We start from the raw sequence: 19,294 nt of genomic DNA on the forward strand, positions 1-19,294 counted from the left end.
TTGAAATTTCGTCTCTAACTACTTGTTAAATCATACTTTGAAAGTCATCACTGTTATGTATACATGTTAAAGTTTACAATAAAAAATACCTTTAAAATAGGTGACTTTTGGAAGTTTCAATGAAATTTCTCTTAGGTTCCAAAAGCTTCCATTTGATAATATTAGGTTCTACCTTGGAAGAATTTAGTCAAATATTTCCCTTTTTGACTTGTCACTTTTCTAAGGGATTCTTCTTGGTCCATAAAATCTTTGAATAATAGTTTGGAGCATATTTGCCAGTTTCTGCCATCAGTTCTCTTGAAGGTCAGCTAATGGATGAATGGTAGGTATAAAATTCAGGGGACTGTCAGGCATGACTTGATAGATCTTATCCTTTATATTTACTTTATTAAGGTACATACAAATTCTTACAAAGGAATTGAATCTCAGTTGGGAGAAATGAATTTTCCTCTATGCCAGGTAACCCAGAAATCATTTCTCTTACTTTACCTGAAGTGGATGTAGCCAGCTGAGCCTTAACTTGACCGCTTACATTGACATGTGACTTCACATGTCCTAAACATGAGGACATTTTCTAAAGTCAAGGACTCTTGCAAAGGGAACATGAGTAGGTTGGTGATCTTGACATTTGGATTTTCATCTCTCTTCATGGAAGGACAGAATTCTCAGTCAATTGAGTTTGTCTTCTTGTGGGTTAGAGAAAGCCACTTGTGACTTAGGGTTATGTGATTCCCATATTAATATGTAAGATACCCAAATTGGCCAGACCTAATTCATCTGAACTGAGCTACATGATCGCTAACTGCCCTCTTGTGAAGGAAAGGTGTTTGGATTTCCAAGAGAAGGCTGTCTGAGAGCACTTAGGATGCAGTATGAGGAGAAGCCAGCGATGCTGAGGATGCCTGTATTCTGTAGCAGTAGGGAAAAATAGGGTTGGATATGGTACATACCATCCCAGGCTACCACCCCTCTTGAGGTCTTGGGCTGTTAGAGCTCCGATAGATCATCTCTTACTTTTCTTCTGAGTCCAGGCATGGTTTCACTGCACAGCTCAACACAGTCGTTGCCTACCAATTTGAATTGAAAAATGAAGAAAACTTATTTTTTATACCAGGTCTAGGATATCCTCAAAGAAGAAAAAGTCTTAAGCCCTTATATTGTACTGTACATATCATAAACACTTTCACATCCAAATTTTCAGAGGACTTAACACAGTGGTACATAGTGGGTAGTATTGATTAATGAAAGTGTCAGCTGAGTTGGCCCCCTGATGGGGCAGGGAACCTGATCATGTCAAGCAGCAGGCTTACTTATGAGAATGTTCTTAGAGTGGACCTCATTATGTTAGGTAGCAACCCTCATACATTGACTTCCATTTACTCAGGGAAGTGATTAAATGATTAAATGTGCATATCTCAGCCTCCTTTTCAATAATTTCCTCTGGTAAAATTGTGAGCCAGGGGACCTTCTCTTTAAAGTTCTTTGAAAACACTTCCTAAACAGTTACATTTATTAATATGCTAGCACAAATATTATGATATATAATTAGAAGTTACTTAAAAATAGAAATGTTTTTATTATTTTATCAAAAAATGGTAATTTAGAAATGGGATTTTAACCTCAAAGCAATGATTCTTACTCTGGGGTCCATGAATTTCCATAGGAGGATATTGAGTGGGCTTGGGAGCAGAATCCTCTGAGAAACACCTAAAATTATATGCAAAATTTTCTTTGTAAAATTGAAAAATATTATGCGGAGAAAATCCATAGTTTTAATCATATTGTCATAGACACCTGTGACTTACAAATAGCTTAAAAATCACTACTTTAAAGCCTTTTTAGTTTGTGGTCTTTGTCTTTTTGTGAACTTATAAGAATTTTTTTCATAAAGATTTCTGTCCTCTGCCTGTGATTTTTTTTTCCAATTTTTGTTTAACACCACATTTTTTTTTTAAAAAAATTGTAAAACCTTGCAGCTTATGGGTTTGCAGTTGTTTCTTAGATTTTCTGGCAAGATTTTTTAATTGATTTATTTTTCACATTTCTGTATTTAATACATCTTGAATTTATTTTTGAATATGGTATAAGGTTTCTAAGTTTGTTTTCTTCCAGATAGGTGGTTATTTATAGTAGTGCCATTAATGAATAATCCCTCCCTTTCCTCCTCAAATTGTAGTATCATATTTCATGTCTAAATACCATAATAATATGTTAAATCTCACCAATATTAAGATCTCTTTTTAGATTCTTTGTTTTGTTCCATTAATTATCTACTTCTATGTCAATACCATACTGATTTGAATATACTGGATTTGTTGCCATCATCATTCTTTTTCATGGGCATTTTCAAAATTTATTCTTATATATGTCATTGCTTTATCTAGTTCCAATGAAATTCAACACCTTTGAGCTTCTAATTGAAATTTCAGTAAGTTAAAATATAAAATTTTAAAACAGTTGACATTTTTATGATATTAGGTATATCTTTCCTTTTGTTTGTATCTTGTTTTAAATTCTTGAGAAAGGTGACACAGTTTTCTTTCTATAGGTCCTTTGCCTGTTTTGTTAAATTTATTCCTAAGTGTTTTGGACTAGTCCTAATTCCTAATGTGAAGGAGGAAAAACATTTTTTCCACTGTTTCTAGGCTTCTCCCTCCTTTACCCTCCCCCATCTTCATTTTTATATAATTATCTTGGCCAAATTTTCTGAACTTTTGTTATCTAAATGAGTTTCTTGGGCTTTCTAGGTAAAATATAACAAAGAAGTTAATTTTAACTTCATTACAGTAAATGTTGAACAATAATGGTGACAATGAGCATCCCTGTTTTGTTTCTGATTTCAGTTGAAATGATTTTATGTTTTGCCATTTAGTTTAAAGTTTGTCTTTGAGTATTCCTTACAAATGGACCAGAAGGGGCCTAATAACTAACCAGGGCTACTGATGGCATCCCCTGGAGTTATGCAATGAGGCAGCCCACAACAACTCCGCAAAAAATTTAAAAAAATAAAAATAAAAAAGAAGCAATTCCCAGAAAGCATATCCAAACAGCCAACAAATATAGGAAAAGATGTTCAAGTTTGCTAGAATTAGGCAAATGTAAACTAAATTAATAGTGCAGTATGATTTTACTTCCATCCAACTGCAAGTATTCATATGTTAGTACATCATTCTTGGGGGTATGGAAAAAAGGGTACTCTTGTTACTCTTGTAGAAATGTGAATTGGCATAGTCTTTCTGGAGACATCTATTAAAACATCTATATATAAAGGTATATAGTCTTGAAGCTGACAGTCCCATTCCTGAGACTCTGCCTCAAAGAAATAAAAGGACTAGAATATAAGGAAATTTATGCAAGAACATTGTTGTAGCATTGTTCATAGCAGGGAAAAACAAGTAATGGAAGAAAAGATATCCAAAGTTATCTGTATCTATATTTTATGCATACACACATAGTATTTTGATAAGCACACCTTGGATTGTTATACAGCTGTTTAAGAGTGAATTATTTGAGCTGAAACAGTTGACTTGAAGACTGGAAAATAGGGATCAGTGATGGTGGAGGAAAGAGGGAGAAGTGAGGGAGGGAACAAAGGGAGAATGCATTAAAACATGGGGTTTGGCAAAGGTTTCTTAAACGGGACACAGAATTTTAAAATTAAGGCATTAAAACATTAAAATCAAGAACTTTGAAACATAAGCTTGTCATATGATCCAGCCCTCTTGGGCTTTTATCCTAGAAAAATGAAAACAATTGTTCACACAAAAATATGTACATGAATGTTCATAGCAGCTTTGTTTGTGGTAGCCAGAAACTATCCTTCAGTGGGTAAATGGTTTATTAACACAGTGTGGTACATCCATTCCATAGAATACTACTCAGCAATTCAAGGAAACAAGTTATGGAGACACACAATAACTTGGATGGCTCTCAAGGGAATTATACTGACTGAAAAAAAGTCAGTGTCAGGTTACATGCTCTCTGATTCCTTTATGTAACATTCTTGAAATGACATAAATTATAGAGATGGAGAACAGATTGCTGGTTGCCAAGGGTTAGGGACGGATGAAAGGAGGGGAGAAGTAGCTATAAGAAGGCAACAAGAGGAATCCTTATAATGGAACTGTTTCATGTCTTAACTATGATGGTGGTCACACAGGTGATAAAATTTTAAAAATACACACACATACACACAAATGAGTGCATGCCAGACTGGTGAGATCTGAAAAAGGCTGGTGAATCCTACTCAATGTCAATCCTAGTTACACAGGATGATACCATTTGGGGAAACTGGGTAAAAGGGTTATAGGATCTCTTTGTGAGATTTCTTACAACTGTTTGTGAAGCTCCAACTATCTCAAAATAAAAAGTGGAAAGACATGAAGGAAATAAAGGGATGAAGAAATAAAAAGGAAAATATAAAGGAAGGACAAACAAGACTAAATGCCAACCTGACAACATAAATGATTAGGAACTTAGTTTGCCTGTCTGAGGGAGAGGATGGGAGTCAATAAAATAAAAATAAATATTTAAAAATTAATTTTTAGCTACTGGACTGCGTAGTTTAGAGAGCAATTTGTCTCATGTTCATCTGTTTGCAAGTAAACATTTTCTAGAGTTAATTACATTAGAATATTTCTATTTCTGTTGGGAATATTTTTACTAGTTCATTATTACATAATTAAGTCAGTATATTTAGTAATCATCCATATCAATAAGAAAGCCAAATATATATTTATATACATATATATATACCCAAAACTGATTTTAGTTTTCCTTAAATTTCTTTTTTTAAAATTGAGATATAATTCACATACCATAAAATTCACCACTTTAAAGAGGCTTTCAATATATTCACACAGTTGTTGTGTAACCATCACCACTAACTAATTCAGGAACACTTTCTTCACCCAAAAATGAAACTCCATACCCATTAGCAGTGACTCTCCATTTCCTTCTCCTTCCAGCCCCTGGCAACCACTGATCTACTTTCGATCTTTATGGATTTGCCTATTCTGGACATTTTTTATAAATGAAATCAGATACTATGTGGCTTTTTTGTCTGCCTTTTTTCTCTTAGTATGATGTTTTCAAGTTTCATCAGTATTGTAGCATGTATTAGTACTTCATTCCTTTTTGAAGTTGAGCAATATTCTATTATATGGATATGCCACATTTTGTAAATCCATTTATCAGTTGATGGACATTGAGTTGTTTCCACTTTTTGGCTATTATAAATAATGCTGCTATGAACATTCATGTACACTGTGAATATATTTTCAGTCTCTCAGGTATATGCCTGGGTGTGGAATTCTTGTGTCATATGGTTACTCTGCATTTAACCTTTTGAGGAACTACCAGTCTGTTTTCCAAAGTGGCTGCACCATTTTACATTCCCATCAGCAGCGTGTTGAGAGCCAAATTCCTTTTTGACAAATCCTGTTCTCTTTGCTCCTTTTATTCAGATCCTAATGAGTAGTGAAATGCCCAAGAAGGAAACTATAATTAGGGTAAATTGAAGGACTGGGACAATCCCTGCACTGGTCATTGGCCTAGAAAAAATTTCCTAGGCAAAAACTGGCTGTTTTAGCCAAGGAAGGCAAAGGTTGCAGGTGCTTTTCTTTTGTTCTCCCACAGCTGGACTTAAGTCTATTCCAAGTTCTTTGTTTTTTTCCACTTTGTTTCCAAGCCCAAGATTGGGCTTGATTTTCCATTGGCTAAAGAAGGGACAATTTAAGAATCAATAAAAATAGTAACTGCAATGAATTAAAGCCAGTTTTGCTGGTTTGAAAGCTGTTATGGACCTCAGAAGAGCCATGATCTTTTAATCCAATCTTGAGGGGTGGGATCTTTTGATTGAATATTTCCATGGAGATGTGACCCTGCCCAGTCAGGGTGGGTCTTAATTAGATCACTGGAGTCCTTTAAGAGAGCTCACAGAAACAAGGAGCTCAGAGAAGCTGAAAGAGACATTTTGGAAAGAAGCTAAGATGTGTATCCAGAGTTTTCCCCCAGGAGAAGCTAAGAGCCAACGCAGACCCAGATGCGTGGAGATTCTGGGAGATGCAGACAGAAGGACATTTGGAGATGCTGAGCTGATGTCTCAGAAATGTCATCTCTGACATTTCTGAGATGAAACCCAGAGTTTGCCCCAGAGAAGCTAAGAGAGGACTCCCAGACACTTGAAGAGGAATGCCCCAAGAGAACAAAACAGAGAGCTGAGAGAAGTTAAGAGAGACAGAAGCCCAGAGATATTTTGGAGAAAGCCATTTTGAAATGCAACCTGAGAGCAAGGGACCAGCAGATGCCAGCCATGTACATGCCTTCCCAGCTGACAGAGGTGTTCCAGATGCCATTGGCATTTCTTCAGTGAAGGTATCCTCTTGTTGATACTATAGTTTAGACACTTGATGACCTTAGAATTGTAACCTAATAAATCCCCTTTATAAAAACCAATCCATTTCTGATATTTTGCATAATGGCAGCTTTAGCAAACTGGAACACCAATACTTTTAAATCTATGAGTTAATAGATTATATTAAAAATAAAAATAAAGAAAACCTCATTAGCCACCTTTTTAGGAACAGAACCAATTTGTTATATTTTAAAAACTTAGTAAAGTGAAAAAAATCAATAATTTATCCTGCCTTTCCTTTATGGACTCTATTTTAAGGTAACCAAATAGAAAAGGGTTCTCATTATTAAACCATTCAAACTGATAGATGAAGAAGCAAAACAAAATTAGAATATTATCATTTTACAGTCCCTAATGAAATAATGGATCTAGGCAATGCTGCTATACCAGAGTAAAAAAATATAACCAGACAGTATGTATCTCCAGATGGAAGTATACATCACTCATGACAGTCTTGCCAAAAATTGAAACTGAATTTGGTTAACCCTCTAGATCTAATACTAGTCAACAGGAAATACAGCAGTCCCCAGAGGAGCACATTAAGCAGCTTCTTAAACCAAAGAATTGCATTTAAAGTGGGGGTGGGGTTGGGGAACCTATAGGTTAAGAGTGGTTTAAAAAGCAAACAACCAGTTGCAACAGTTGCAATATATAGACCTTCTTTAGATCCAGATTCAGTTTTTTGCTTTTTTTTTTAAATCATGAGCACTGAGGGAATTTGAACACTTGATTTGTTACTTGATATTGGGGAATTATTGTTAATGTTTTCAAAGTGTGATAAATATTGGTGGTTACTTTTTTTAAGAGTCTATCTTTTAGAGATACATACTAAAATATTTCCTGATGAAATGCTATGCTGCCTGGGATTTACTCCAGATTAATTCAGGATTGGAGAGTGTGTGGGGATATAGATGAAACACAGTTGGCTGTTTGATGATGATCATTGAAGCTGAGTGATGGGTACACAGTCCCATTATACTTTTCTTTCTTACTTTTGCTTGTTTGAAATTTTCTATAATAGCAGCAGCAACAACAACTATATATATGAGGGAGTGGCTGGCTTCTTTAAATGTACCATTCTAATTATGAACTTTCTAATGATACCACTTCTAATTATGCAGTTTCTGGTAGGAATGTTCATAAAGTAGATACTTCTTTAATAATAGTGTTCCCAGTATAATTCCTGTGTTCTCTGCATCTGGCATCTTGCAATAATACAGATGTTTATAAAAATGTCTCTTTTTTTTCACATGAATTAATACATTCCTTTTGAATTTGCCTTTTTGGTATCTTATTTTAAAAAAAAAACCATTTTCCCATGCTTTCTGATATGTGGGAGACAGGGATAACAAGCTTACAGGTCTTACGGACAAAGTTTGAAAGATTTAGTTTTTAAGAATTGTGCACCTAAATTTCTTCTCTCAACAGACCTTTATTTTCAAAGACAATTGAAGAAACATTTGGACGTTTGTGATTTAAAAGGGTCAAGTTTCTTCTGCAATTCCCAAAGAAAATTCTTTTTGTGATACTGTTCGTTATTTAATGTATGTTACAGAATGCATAAGCAGCAGTAAGAAGGTGCCTTTTACAGGGTCTACTTTTGTTAATTAATATTTTAAGTAGTTAAGTATAAAAGTTAATAGGCTTATCATAAAAGATGTACCAATGTATTTCGTTGTTTCAGAATTTTATGTTCTTGACAGTGGTTTGTAAGACCTCTTTGGATTATGTGGTTCCTTGTCCATATTATCTATTAAATAATTGTATGTTTATAATGATTCTAGTGCTAAATTGTGGTCATTTACCTGTTTGGGTATTTTGAAAGCTTAAATTGGTGGGCTTGTCATTGTTTTAGCTTTGACATTGAATTTTAAAAAGGGAAAGACATAAAAAGCATACTTCAACATCATTAGTAGGCTATTTACTTTCTTAGGTTCTTCTAGGGTTGATGAGTCCAGATCAACTATTAAAATATGAAAAATAAGAGATTTAAGTTAAATACTTCCAATTGAACTCTCCTATACCATATCATTTTTGTTGTTGTTGTTGTTTTCACCACACAATGTACTGTAACTCCTTTGAAATATTTTACTTTTTGGTAGGGTTGTTCTGTCACCTCTATTTGTCATTTTAGCTCATGTTACACTGAGTGACCAGGGTTTCCAAGCAGATCATCTCTGTTTTCTCATTTGCCTTGAGACTGATATTGATATTGATCGGTGTTTGATTCATTCTCAATTTCATCATTGTTGTTAGAAGTGATGGCAAGTTCTTGTTTTCCCTTCTTGTTGACTCTTTAAAAATAGATCAACCAAAGTTACTTCTCTAGGGAGTTTTGTCGAGGCAAAAAGTTTAGAAATAAGGATAGTGTGTCCTCTGCCCGCAGTTTGGTTTCTTAGACTCAGGTCAGCAGGCTGTCAGTTCTGGCCTCTTAGGAGAGCTCTTCCTCTCCCAGGTCTTTAAAAATCACGGAAGTAGGTTTCAATTGTGTTTAGTTCTTGGTACCCTTTGAAGTATCTTTTGTGTTGATTTATAGTGGAAGATTATTGATTTAGCTCTAACAGTCCATGATGTCTTTATAAGAAATAGTGGAAATAATCCAGATTCTGCCCTATGTTTCTTAAGATGCGTATATCATTAACAGAAATTTGTACTGATGTTTGAGCCATGGCCAGGTAGTTGCAAGTGTCACCTCTGCCTTCTTAGTCAATGCAACTTCTAAATTCCACATAATGTGATTGGTGATTGTTTTAAGATAAACTGAATTTTAGGTATGTCAAGCCATTTCTTCCCCTTTCCTCTTCTGCTGTACTTCCTCCTGCCCTGCTCTTCTCCTCCCTTCCTCTCCCCTACCCTCCCCACTAGTTGTAGTTGTGTACCTACTCCAATGTGTTATAGAGAAAATTTAAATCTTAACATTAAAAAATAAGTCCTGGGAGAAGTGAAAAATATACTGTGGAAATAGAAATGACAGGATGAATATTAGCAGTTAGAGCTATGTTAGACCCAGCTAGTTTGTCTAATTTTTAAATAAGGTTATTTAAATTATTAGAAAATGAGGTCACTCTAAGATATCTAAAATTTACCCCATTATTTGATTTAGAAGTTTTCAATTTTTTAGGATGGAATTCTTTCAGGAAGATGTAGCATACTTTTGCTTATGGTATAGTAAAAAGAGAACGGGATTTAGATGGAGAGGATTATGGTCTGAGTTTCTTTTCCGTTGTTTACTGGCTGTGTGATCAGCCCAGCACTCTTCAACTTTCTGAGCCTGAGTAGGGATAAAAAAAACTGTTAAGGCTTAAATTAAATATTGCCAATGTTGGATTCTCATAGCATGAAAATGTTATTATAAACATAGAAACAGGTGTAGTTAACATATATAAGTAATCATGTTTTTCCTTTGTAACTTACTTTCATCATTAGTATATCACATGCCCTTTTGTGTGAATATTGGTGGTTTGATACATTGGACAAGTTGTGTACCTACTCCAAGGTGTTGTGAGGAGATAGGACTCCAGAGTGCTTGTCCAAGATGGCTCAATATTTACAAGGCAGGGCTCATATATCTAATTTCTGTTTGAGAAACCTTTTTGATAGATCACACCAGAGCTATTTAACAGCATGTAGAAATCTTTAAGCAGCATTTAAACATTCTTTTATCTGCACTGGAAACCACTTTGATATCCTAGTCAGCCAACTTCAGTCCACTTGCTAATTTGACTTAGAACTCTGATGAGAAATATCATGTCTGCTTCTTTTAGAGAACTACCCAAAGACAGGTAAAGCTGGGTTTTATTTTAGCACCAGCAGACATAAATAGGACTGAATACCTCTGGCTTCTGGATGAGTTCTAGATTCATGGACAATGGAGAAACCTCAATTCAAAATGAAATGATTTGAGGCCTTACCATCAATAGGCTGGGATATATTTCAGCTTTATTTTTCCACTCTATCCCCAATTATTTGATATCTTGTATAATTGCAAATGTTGATATACTGCTGCTGCTGCTGCTTCTTGCCAAATTGCACACATTTTCTCTTGGTTAGAGAGAAAATCGTTCCTTCAAGGGTTGAGAGATTTGGGTGAGTTCTTGGGAGATGGAGCAGGTATGTGAAGAAGAAATAACTGTCTTTATTAGAAAAATAGCCTATCAGCAAAAATACCCATCAGTTATAAATACTTAGAGTTTTCTTTGCCTTTAAATGTAGCACTGAGCCTTTTATTCAAAAGAAATTGAGTACCTGTCTTTTTCTCATGCTCATTGTCTCTTATCCAGTTCTCATTGTTAATTTGAATGCCTATTTATAATCTTCTATTGTCTTTTTGTTCTGTGCTGCTTATATTTATTTATTTAATGTAATTTTTTTTTTGAGAGTCACACAAAATACAATCCATTTAAAGTATACATTAAATGGTTCACTGTATCATGGTTGTGCAGTCACTCATCACCATGATCATTTTGAGAACATTTGCATTACTTCAGAAAAAGAAGTAAAAAGAAGCAAGAAAACCCCACACATTCCATACCCCTTAACACCCCCCCCCGTTGACCACTAATATTGCACTCTACCTAATTTTAACACTTTCAATAGAGTTAGGTTAACTAAGACAGTGTAGTATTGTCACAGATAGATAAATAGATCAGTGGAACAGAACAACACAACCAGAAGTAGGTCCATGCAAACATGGACAACCAACTTTTTTTTTTTTTTTTTTGGCTATATAGTTATACAATCATTACCAAAGATAAGGGCTACTGGATTACAGTTCAACAATTTCAGGTATTTACTTCTGTCTATTTCTAAAACACTAGATACTAAAAAGAAATATTTATATAGAGTCAGTAGTCACAGTCATTTGTTATATCCTAATTTCTCAGTCACACCTCCTCCCTCTGATTTGATCATTCTCTCAATCTTAGGGATATTTGAGCAATGACCATTTTAATATCTTCCTGCTAGAAAGGGATGTTTACCTTATGGGGTAGAGGAATGAAACTGGTTGATATTCTGGCTTTCAGAGCTTATCTGGCATGGGATCATGCTTATATTTATTTTTATAACATTAATTTTTTTTCTGATTACAAAAATAATACTTGAAAAAATTTTTTAAAGTGTAAAGAATGTCCCTATTATGGAAATAAGCATTGTATTTATTGTATTTGCTACTGATGTTTCTTCTCAGCATATAATTTATATTCTTGAAATGATACTATATGTGGAGTATTCTGTCTTGCTATTTCTCTTTTTTAATGCAGTTTTATTGAGATATATTCACACACAATATAATTCATCCAAAGTATACAGTCAGTGGGTTACAGTATCATCATATAGTTGTGCATTCATCACAACAATCGATTTTAGAACATCTTCATTACTCCAAAAAAATAATAAAAACAAAAAAATAATAAAAATAAAAAAAGAACACCCAAAACACCCCATACCCCATATAACCCCCTATTATTTATTTATTTATTTGTCTTTATTTTGTTACTCATCTGCCCTTACACTGGATCCAGGGAGTGTTATTCACAAGGTTTTCACAATATAGGTCACATGATAAAAGCTATATAATTATATAATCATCATCAAGAATCAAGGCTACTGCATTATAGTTCAACAGATTCAGGTAGTTCCTTCTATCTCCTCTAATGCACTAGATACTTAAAGGAATAGTTACATAATGCATATGAATAACCTCCAGAATGACCTCTCAACTCTACTTGAAATCTCTTAGCCACTGAAACTTAATTTTGTTTCATTTCTTTTCCCCCTTTTGGTCAAGTCCCATGTTTTCATACCTGGGAGTCATGTCCCACATTGCCAGGGAGACTTACACCCCTGGGAGTCATGTCCCACGTAGAGGGGAGGGTTGTGAGTTAATTTGCAGGTTGGCTTAGAGATATAGGCCATATCTGAGCAACAAAAGAGGTTCTTTGGGGGTGACTCTTAGGCATAGTTATAAGTAGGCTTAGCTTCACCATTGCAGAGATAAGTTTCATGAAGGCAAGATTCTAGATCAAGAGCTTGGCTTATTCAATTAGGAGCCCCTGTTGCTTAAGAGAATAGCAGGAATTCCCCAGGTGGAGAAGTTTAATAGTTCCACATTTTTCCCCAGTCCCTTAAGGTGGCTTTGCAAATACTTTTTTATTCTCTGCCCAGATTATTTTGGGATGAATTGGGGCATCACACTAACTTGTACAAACCAACAAGATCTCACTCCATATTCAAAGTTCCATGTAGTTATGGTATTCAAATAAACTGACCATGCAAGTTAAATTATATAGTGTATAACAAAAAATATAGATTTTGCACTAAACATCTCTTCCTTTGGTCTCACACAGAAGTTGAAGTTTTGAAACACCATCAATATCATCCTTTATCCTATATTCTGAGTTATCTTAGTGCTATCAAAGTCTGTTTTGTTCATATCTCTAATTGTAGTCTCATCTCTTTTTCAGTTTCTTTAAAAGTTGCTGTATGGAGTAATGCTGACTTTCAGAGCTGCAGAACTCTAACTCTGAGTCTCAGGTGTCACACAGAAACCCAAATTTCCAGGGAAATACCAGATTATACACAAAAATCTCAGCATTTCAGAATTTATAAATAACAGTTAAAACTCAGGAGTAGGTGTGACTGCTGTAAGAGCTTACAATCTGGGAATCATTACAAGAAGACTTGTTGAACATTCTGTACTCCTTAATCATTGATTCCCCAATCTCTGCCACTGTTCTATCTCCAGATAACCTATGCTCTTGTATTCAATTCTCAGCCTTTGCTCATTGTAGTTGGGTTATATTAGTGAGGCTGTATGATATTTTTCACTTCTTTTTGGCTTATTTCACTCAACATAATGTCCTCAAGATTCATTCACCTGGTTGCATGCCTCATGACTTCAGTCCTTCTTGCAGCTGCTCAATATTCTGTTGTATGTATACACCACACTTTTCCCTTTGGTCATCCATCGGTGTATCCTTAGGCCACCTCCATCCTTTACAAATCGTGAATAGTGCCAACATAAGCACCAGTGTGCAAATGTTTATTTGTGTCCCTACTTTCAGTTCTTCCAAGCATATGCCAAATAACGAAGTTGCAGGATCATATGGCAGCCATATAGTTAACTTCCTTTGGAACCACCACACTGCCCTCCAGAGGGGCTGCACCATTCTACTTCCCTACCAACATCTCTCCACATCTTCTCCAGCACTTGTATCTTTCTATTTATTTTTTAAACAGTTTTATTCATACACCATACAATCTATCCTATGGATTATGCTCCCAGTATAATCACATAGTTATGCATTCACCACCATAATCTATATGAAAAGATTTCCGTTTCTTCCACAAAGAAAAAAGAAGAGGAAAAAATAAATAATAATAAAAAATTAAAAAGGAGAGACAACCACCACCACCACAAGAATCCCATGCCCTTCCCTTATTTCTCCCTCTTATTGACATTTAGCTTTGGTATGTTGTCCCTGTTACAATTAGGGGAAGAATATTACAGTTACTGTCAACTATAGACCTGAGTTTGCAATGATTGTATTTTTTCCATATACCATCCCATTTTCAACACCTTTCGAGGTTGATATTCACTTGTTATCCCTCATGTAAAAACTTTCTTATATTTTTACATTTGATGACCATCATTGTCCACTCTAGTTTTTACTAAGTTATGCAGTCCCGGTTTTTATCCTCTATCTATCGTTCTGGTGTCATACATGCCCCTAGCCTTCCTCTTTCAAATATACTCACATTCAGCTTTGTTCATTATATTTCTGTATTGTGCTACCATCAGATAGTATTGTGCTATCCATTTCTGAATCTTTACAATCCTATGGAATATTCTGTACTCCTTCAACATCAAATTGCTGTTTTCTCTTAACATAACAGATGAATATTTTCCCATGTCCATCTTACTACCTTTCTTATTCAAGTTTTAAAATACATTTAACAAGGTAACAGCTTGAGAAGGGTAAAAGAACTTCTTTAGAAAAGATGAGAATACTCTTATATATATTTTACAATACATGGGGCATAGGCATTAGCAGATTCTGTCATTAAACTCCTGCTTGTGGTTTGAGTGGAGACATTGGCTTTAGACAGTGTGGTACAGTAGAAAACATAGGCTTTGCATCCCAGCTGATCTGAGTGTGAATCCTGGTTCTCCTACTTCCTAGCTGTATGATAATCGGACAATCAGTTAACCTCTCTGACTTTTGGTTTCCTTATCTTCAAAATGGGATGAGCAATACTTGCCATTCGGAGCTCCTATGAGGATTAGGGACAATGAATATGAAGTGCCTGGCTCAGAGTCTGGACATGCTAGACACAGAAAAAATGTAAAGAAGAAACTAAAGGCCTGAGACCTATGAAATGTTAGCATTCATTATAGAGCAAGCTGTAACCATTGTAAACTAAGGTAACTCTGTTTTAAAAATACTTATTTGCATAATTTACTGTTTTCCCTTTCTCGTGCCAATATATTACTGCTGAAAGAGAAGTAGAATATGATTAAAATATGATGCTGCCTCAAAGATAATTTCTACTCTGTCAGAATCCTTTTTTTTGAGTACCAATAGACCCCATTTCAAGTTGCAGTGTTTGTTTCATCTTGGGAAGCCCTTACTTGTTGAAGATTTTCATCGTGACAGGCCTGGGTTAAGTTTTAGGGATTCACAGATCAGCTTCACAGGGACATTCACAATCCAGGACAGTGTTGGATGGTCTTTTCTGTAAGAGATCCAATTCAGAAAAAGCAAAAACCTTTTCAGAACATTTGAAAAAATTTTCTGATGAAAATAGCTTTAGTGAGCCCCATTGTAGGCAGTGGGGGAAGGAAGGCAATATAAATTCTGAAAACTTAAATTATTTCTTGAACATACAGATATGAGTGAAAAAAAATGGTGTTTCTTTTAGCCAGTAAAAGGTTAGTATCTGTATGTGTCTGAAGAAAAGCAACATGGAAGCAGCTTAGAGATCTTTATTTACAAATTAGACTGCAAGATTAGAGGAATTTCCAAGGCTGTAGGTTGGTCAGAAATACAGACACAGTCCAAATAAGAATACAAGTAGGATGGTGATAAATGTTATAATAGATCTATGTATGGCATTCGGCAAGTAGTTAATTCTTATAAAGGAAACAGGAAGATGGCTCCAAGAATGTGAGATTTAAATGGGCATTGCAGGATGAATAGGAGTTCACCAGGAAGGCTAATAGCCATCTAGGCCCAGAAAACTGTATGTACAAGACATAGAGCACACAGTGTAATGCAGTTCAAAGAATGGAAAGTAATCATGTGGTTTTGGGAGAGCATAAGGGAGAGGAGAGGGAAGATGAGGTTGGAGCCACTGCACTGTTACTAAATTTAACTTTAATCATGGACACCAAGAGTTTTATTTCCATTCCAGAGAAATACAGAAAATATTATATAAACAGTAAAAACAGAAAGAATAGCACATCCAATCAATATAAGATAATTTTTAAAACATGGAAAAAACAATCAAATATGCCCTTGTTTGAAATTGGACCATTTTTAGGTAAGTGAGTGGGGTCTTATTCCAGTTTGACTAAGCAGATGATTCAAAGAACAGTTATACTCTCCTACCCTGCATTAAAAATGTATCAAGAGAATAAGTAACTTGATTGATGATATAGATAAACCATCTGCCATGATTTGTTATATAAAGTGTTAAAATCCATTATACCTTCAACTGCTGATGCTTTCTAAGCCTCAGAGGTACACCACTGGTATGGTTAAAGGTTGCTTTGTAGGAAGAAAGTGTGAAAATGTGTATTTCTCTGTAAAGATTAGGACAGTGATAAGAGACACTTTGGTAGGGGACCAAGTGGGGAATATTCAAGTATATAATAGTTGATAGCACAAGACAAGTGCTATTCTTGTTACGTTGTATTCTCATAATTATTTCCTGATTTTTCCCCTTACTCTTAATTTCTACATGGGTGTCAGGAAACGAGGATCCTAGATCCAGGTTTATCATTTTTGAACCAATTGTCCCACACAAATCCCTTTATTTTTCTAGCCCTTGGTTTCCTGATCTCTCAAATGAAAAGACTTTCAAATAAATTCTACAGGATGTCACAGAGATACTTCAAGGGCTACTCTGGAAGATGCAGTAGAAGCTTCCTGCAACCTTTCCCCTCCAAACAGGGCAGCTTGGCGCTTATTTGTATTATAAATTGAGGCTTTTACAAGATTCTGTTTGGAAATCTCTGACCTAGATTTTCCTTAGGACATATCCAGTGCAGAAACAATTCCCACATATGTAGGATGGAGGTAACAATAGTTCCTTTTCATTGGTTACTGAGGGTTGAACAAGTTATTACGTGTAGAATATAGGAAGCCTTCAGTGTGTTAGCTGTTAGTCCCCACACCCCAACAGGCCCACACAAATAAAACTGAATTTCATATGTCTCTCGTACTTTGAGCACAAAACGATAACCTGAAAAAACTGCCAAATCCATCTGTTTTAGATCTACATCACCATAAATATGTCCTGGATATTTACTCTGTGAGTTTTTAGTATAACCATTTATTCTATTTGTTGTATCTTGCTTTTTCCTTCCACAACTGAAAGTTGTCTTCTTCTTTATCTGAGTTTGATATAGACCAGATGCAATTATGACAGTTAACATAATGGTGTGTTTCAGGCTTGCCAGTTCCTGGGAAAGTGACATCAGTGTCCACCCTCTAACCCTGCCCTCCGCAACCTGCTTGGAGCTGCTGTTGATCTTAGCAAGGAATAATGCCACACTGCCTCTCTCCCTTCGCTATATGAATTCCTTTCAGGTAAGGAATGGTTCCTTCATCAGGGTGTGATTTTTTTATTCTACTTCTTATAATTGTTTCTCAAGGATCCTGTCTTTTAAAGGAGATAGCCCAGGGTAACCCACAGTTTCAGATGATAATAATAAGCATAATGCATATTTTGCCTTATTTGTGAATGTCTTTTTTAATAAATGAACAAACTGAGGCTCAAAATTGATTTAGTATTTGTCAAGTAGCAGTGAATCCCAGTCTCTCCAATTCCAGGGTTTGTTCTCTTAACCTCCATCTTCCCTGCCTTTAAGAGAAAAGGCAAGAACATCTGGCAAAAAAACACTTGTGAATGCTACTTGCCCTCTCTCAGCATTGCCCTAAAAGCCAATTTCCTAGAACAAGGATTTTCAACCAGTATTAGTGACTTTGCTACTCTTAGCTGGAGGCCACATTTCAAATGGATGTTTAACAGTGATGGTGCTAATTCTCTGCACCATTTCCCTCGCTCCCTAGCCCTTCCTGCATCACTTCCCCACTCCCCTGGATACTTAGCTATACTCCTGGCAAAGTACATGGTCAGATGGAACTCAGCACTGCAGATATGGATTGACCTGCAGGAAGACTCCCTCCCTGGTATCAGCTAATTATCACTGAGGTGGCAAGTGATAATTAAATTGTGACTATAGCCACTGAGTGTAATTGAACATACCTGTGACTTCTGACTGGAAAAATGTTCATGAGCCCTTTGATGCTGGTAGGAAGTCCACTCCACATGCAGTGCCAATATCTGGGAAAGTATGGGTTGGTTGTACTTCTTGGTGTGTCCTAACATAACTTCAGGATCAGTGTATATTTGTGACGGGGCATGGTCCTAGCATGGCCTGCTGCCTTTCCCTGGGACCCACAAGTACATCCATTGCCCAGAACCAGAGGTGTTGGCCTGGTGAGATAAAGCACAATCCCTAAGTAGATAAGGGAGCTGTTGGTACATAGCCTTCCGCTATTGTCCTGATTATAGGTAAATGTTCACTGGAGACAGCTGATTTAAGTGGGCATATTTTATGGCATCTGGCTCACCACCCTGGTGGTATATCTGTGCCTGATGCAGAGAGGGGGTTTCCTCAACAATGGCACACCTAAGAGAGGGGTGCTGCACATGTGCATTGGCCACAGACTGAGACCTGCTGTCTTTGGGGAACCAAAACCCACTAGTGAAGATGACTGTCTCTTCTCTGTGTGCATAAAACAGTCATGCTTCTATTGGCAGCCGCGACAACTGCAAACTGGAGTGGGTTGGTTCCCTAGGACTGAGTTCCTGGTGGCAGACATTGTTATGCTCTTGGCACCCTCCACATGGTGACACTCCACCCCTGCAGGTGGTAAGAGGTGTTTCTCTCTCTGACCAACAGTATTGCTTGGTACACCTCTGTTATTTGGTATAACAAGATGTGGATTTTTTTCTGTGAATTATGTCTCAGAAAACTGGTAGAAAATTGATTGCGCTGACCTAATTTGCATCCATACTCTGCTGACAATCTGTTACCTTGACGGTATGTATTTCCTTTTATTTCTGAGCCCTGGGCACTGATACAAAGTTTGGGTTCAGCTTTGGCCTATGTGTTTGTATTTGTTGTTATTCGATTGTCAGCTTCAGTTCTAGACTCTGAAAAGGACAATAGAAAACATCTTCTCATTTTGTCTGAGAGGAAACTGAGATCCACGGAAATGGAACATGTTGGCCAGGGAACACCCAACAGGTTAGAGATGGAGCTGGATGGCACCAGGGCTGTGCTGGGTAATTCCACCTGCTATCCACCTGCAGTACTCCCTGAAGTCCTGGGAGATAGAGTGTATGTAGGGGTAGGTAGAAGCAGGTTGTACCTACCTTGGAATGTCCACACACGCCCCTTAGTTTGTAGTAATTTGTAATTATTTTGTTTATTTGTATATGGTCTTAAACCAGAACAGGTTTAAAGTTCTGGGTAGCAATCCATATTTCTTCTAAGTTTTGCTCGTTGGATTCATCACCGAATCAGATTAAATTTTGTATATGTCCACAGACTTTTATGGAGGAAGACACAAGAAACTTACCAGT

At 36.2% G+C, this 19,294-nt stretch overlaps 1 protein-coding gene across 2 annotated transcripts in view; it reads left to right on the forward strand.

Annotated features, from left to right (window-relative positions):
* UBE3D (ubiquitin protein ligase E3D) overlaps positions 1–19,294 on the forward strand; it is a 168,443-nt gene that overhangs the window by 130,817 nt on the left and 18,332 nt on the right. Inside the window, exon 10 of one of the 2 annotated variants that reach the window (XM_037842951.1) lies at positions 17,091–17,229. In XM_037842951.1, the coding sequence (XP_037698879.1) occupies positions 17,091–17,229 (139 nt within the window). Of the gene's footprint in view, positions 1–17,090; positions 17,644–19,294 lie in introns of those variants that run through there. The other variant, XM_037842952.1, reaches the window with a different exon arrangement.

This window comes from Choloepus didactylus, chromosome 7 (genome assembly GCF_015220235.1).
Source record: "Choloepus didactylus isolate mChoDid1 chromosome 7, mChoDid1.pri, whole genome shotgun sequence".
NCBI classification, from domain to species: Eukaryota; Metazoa; Chordata; class Mammalia; order Pilosa; family Megalonychidae; genus Choloepus; species Choloepus didactylus.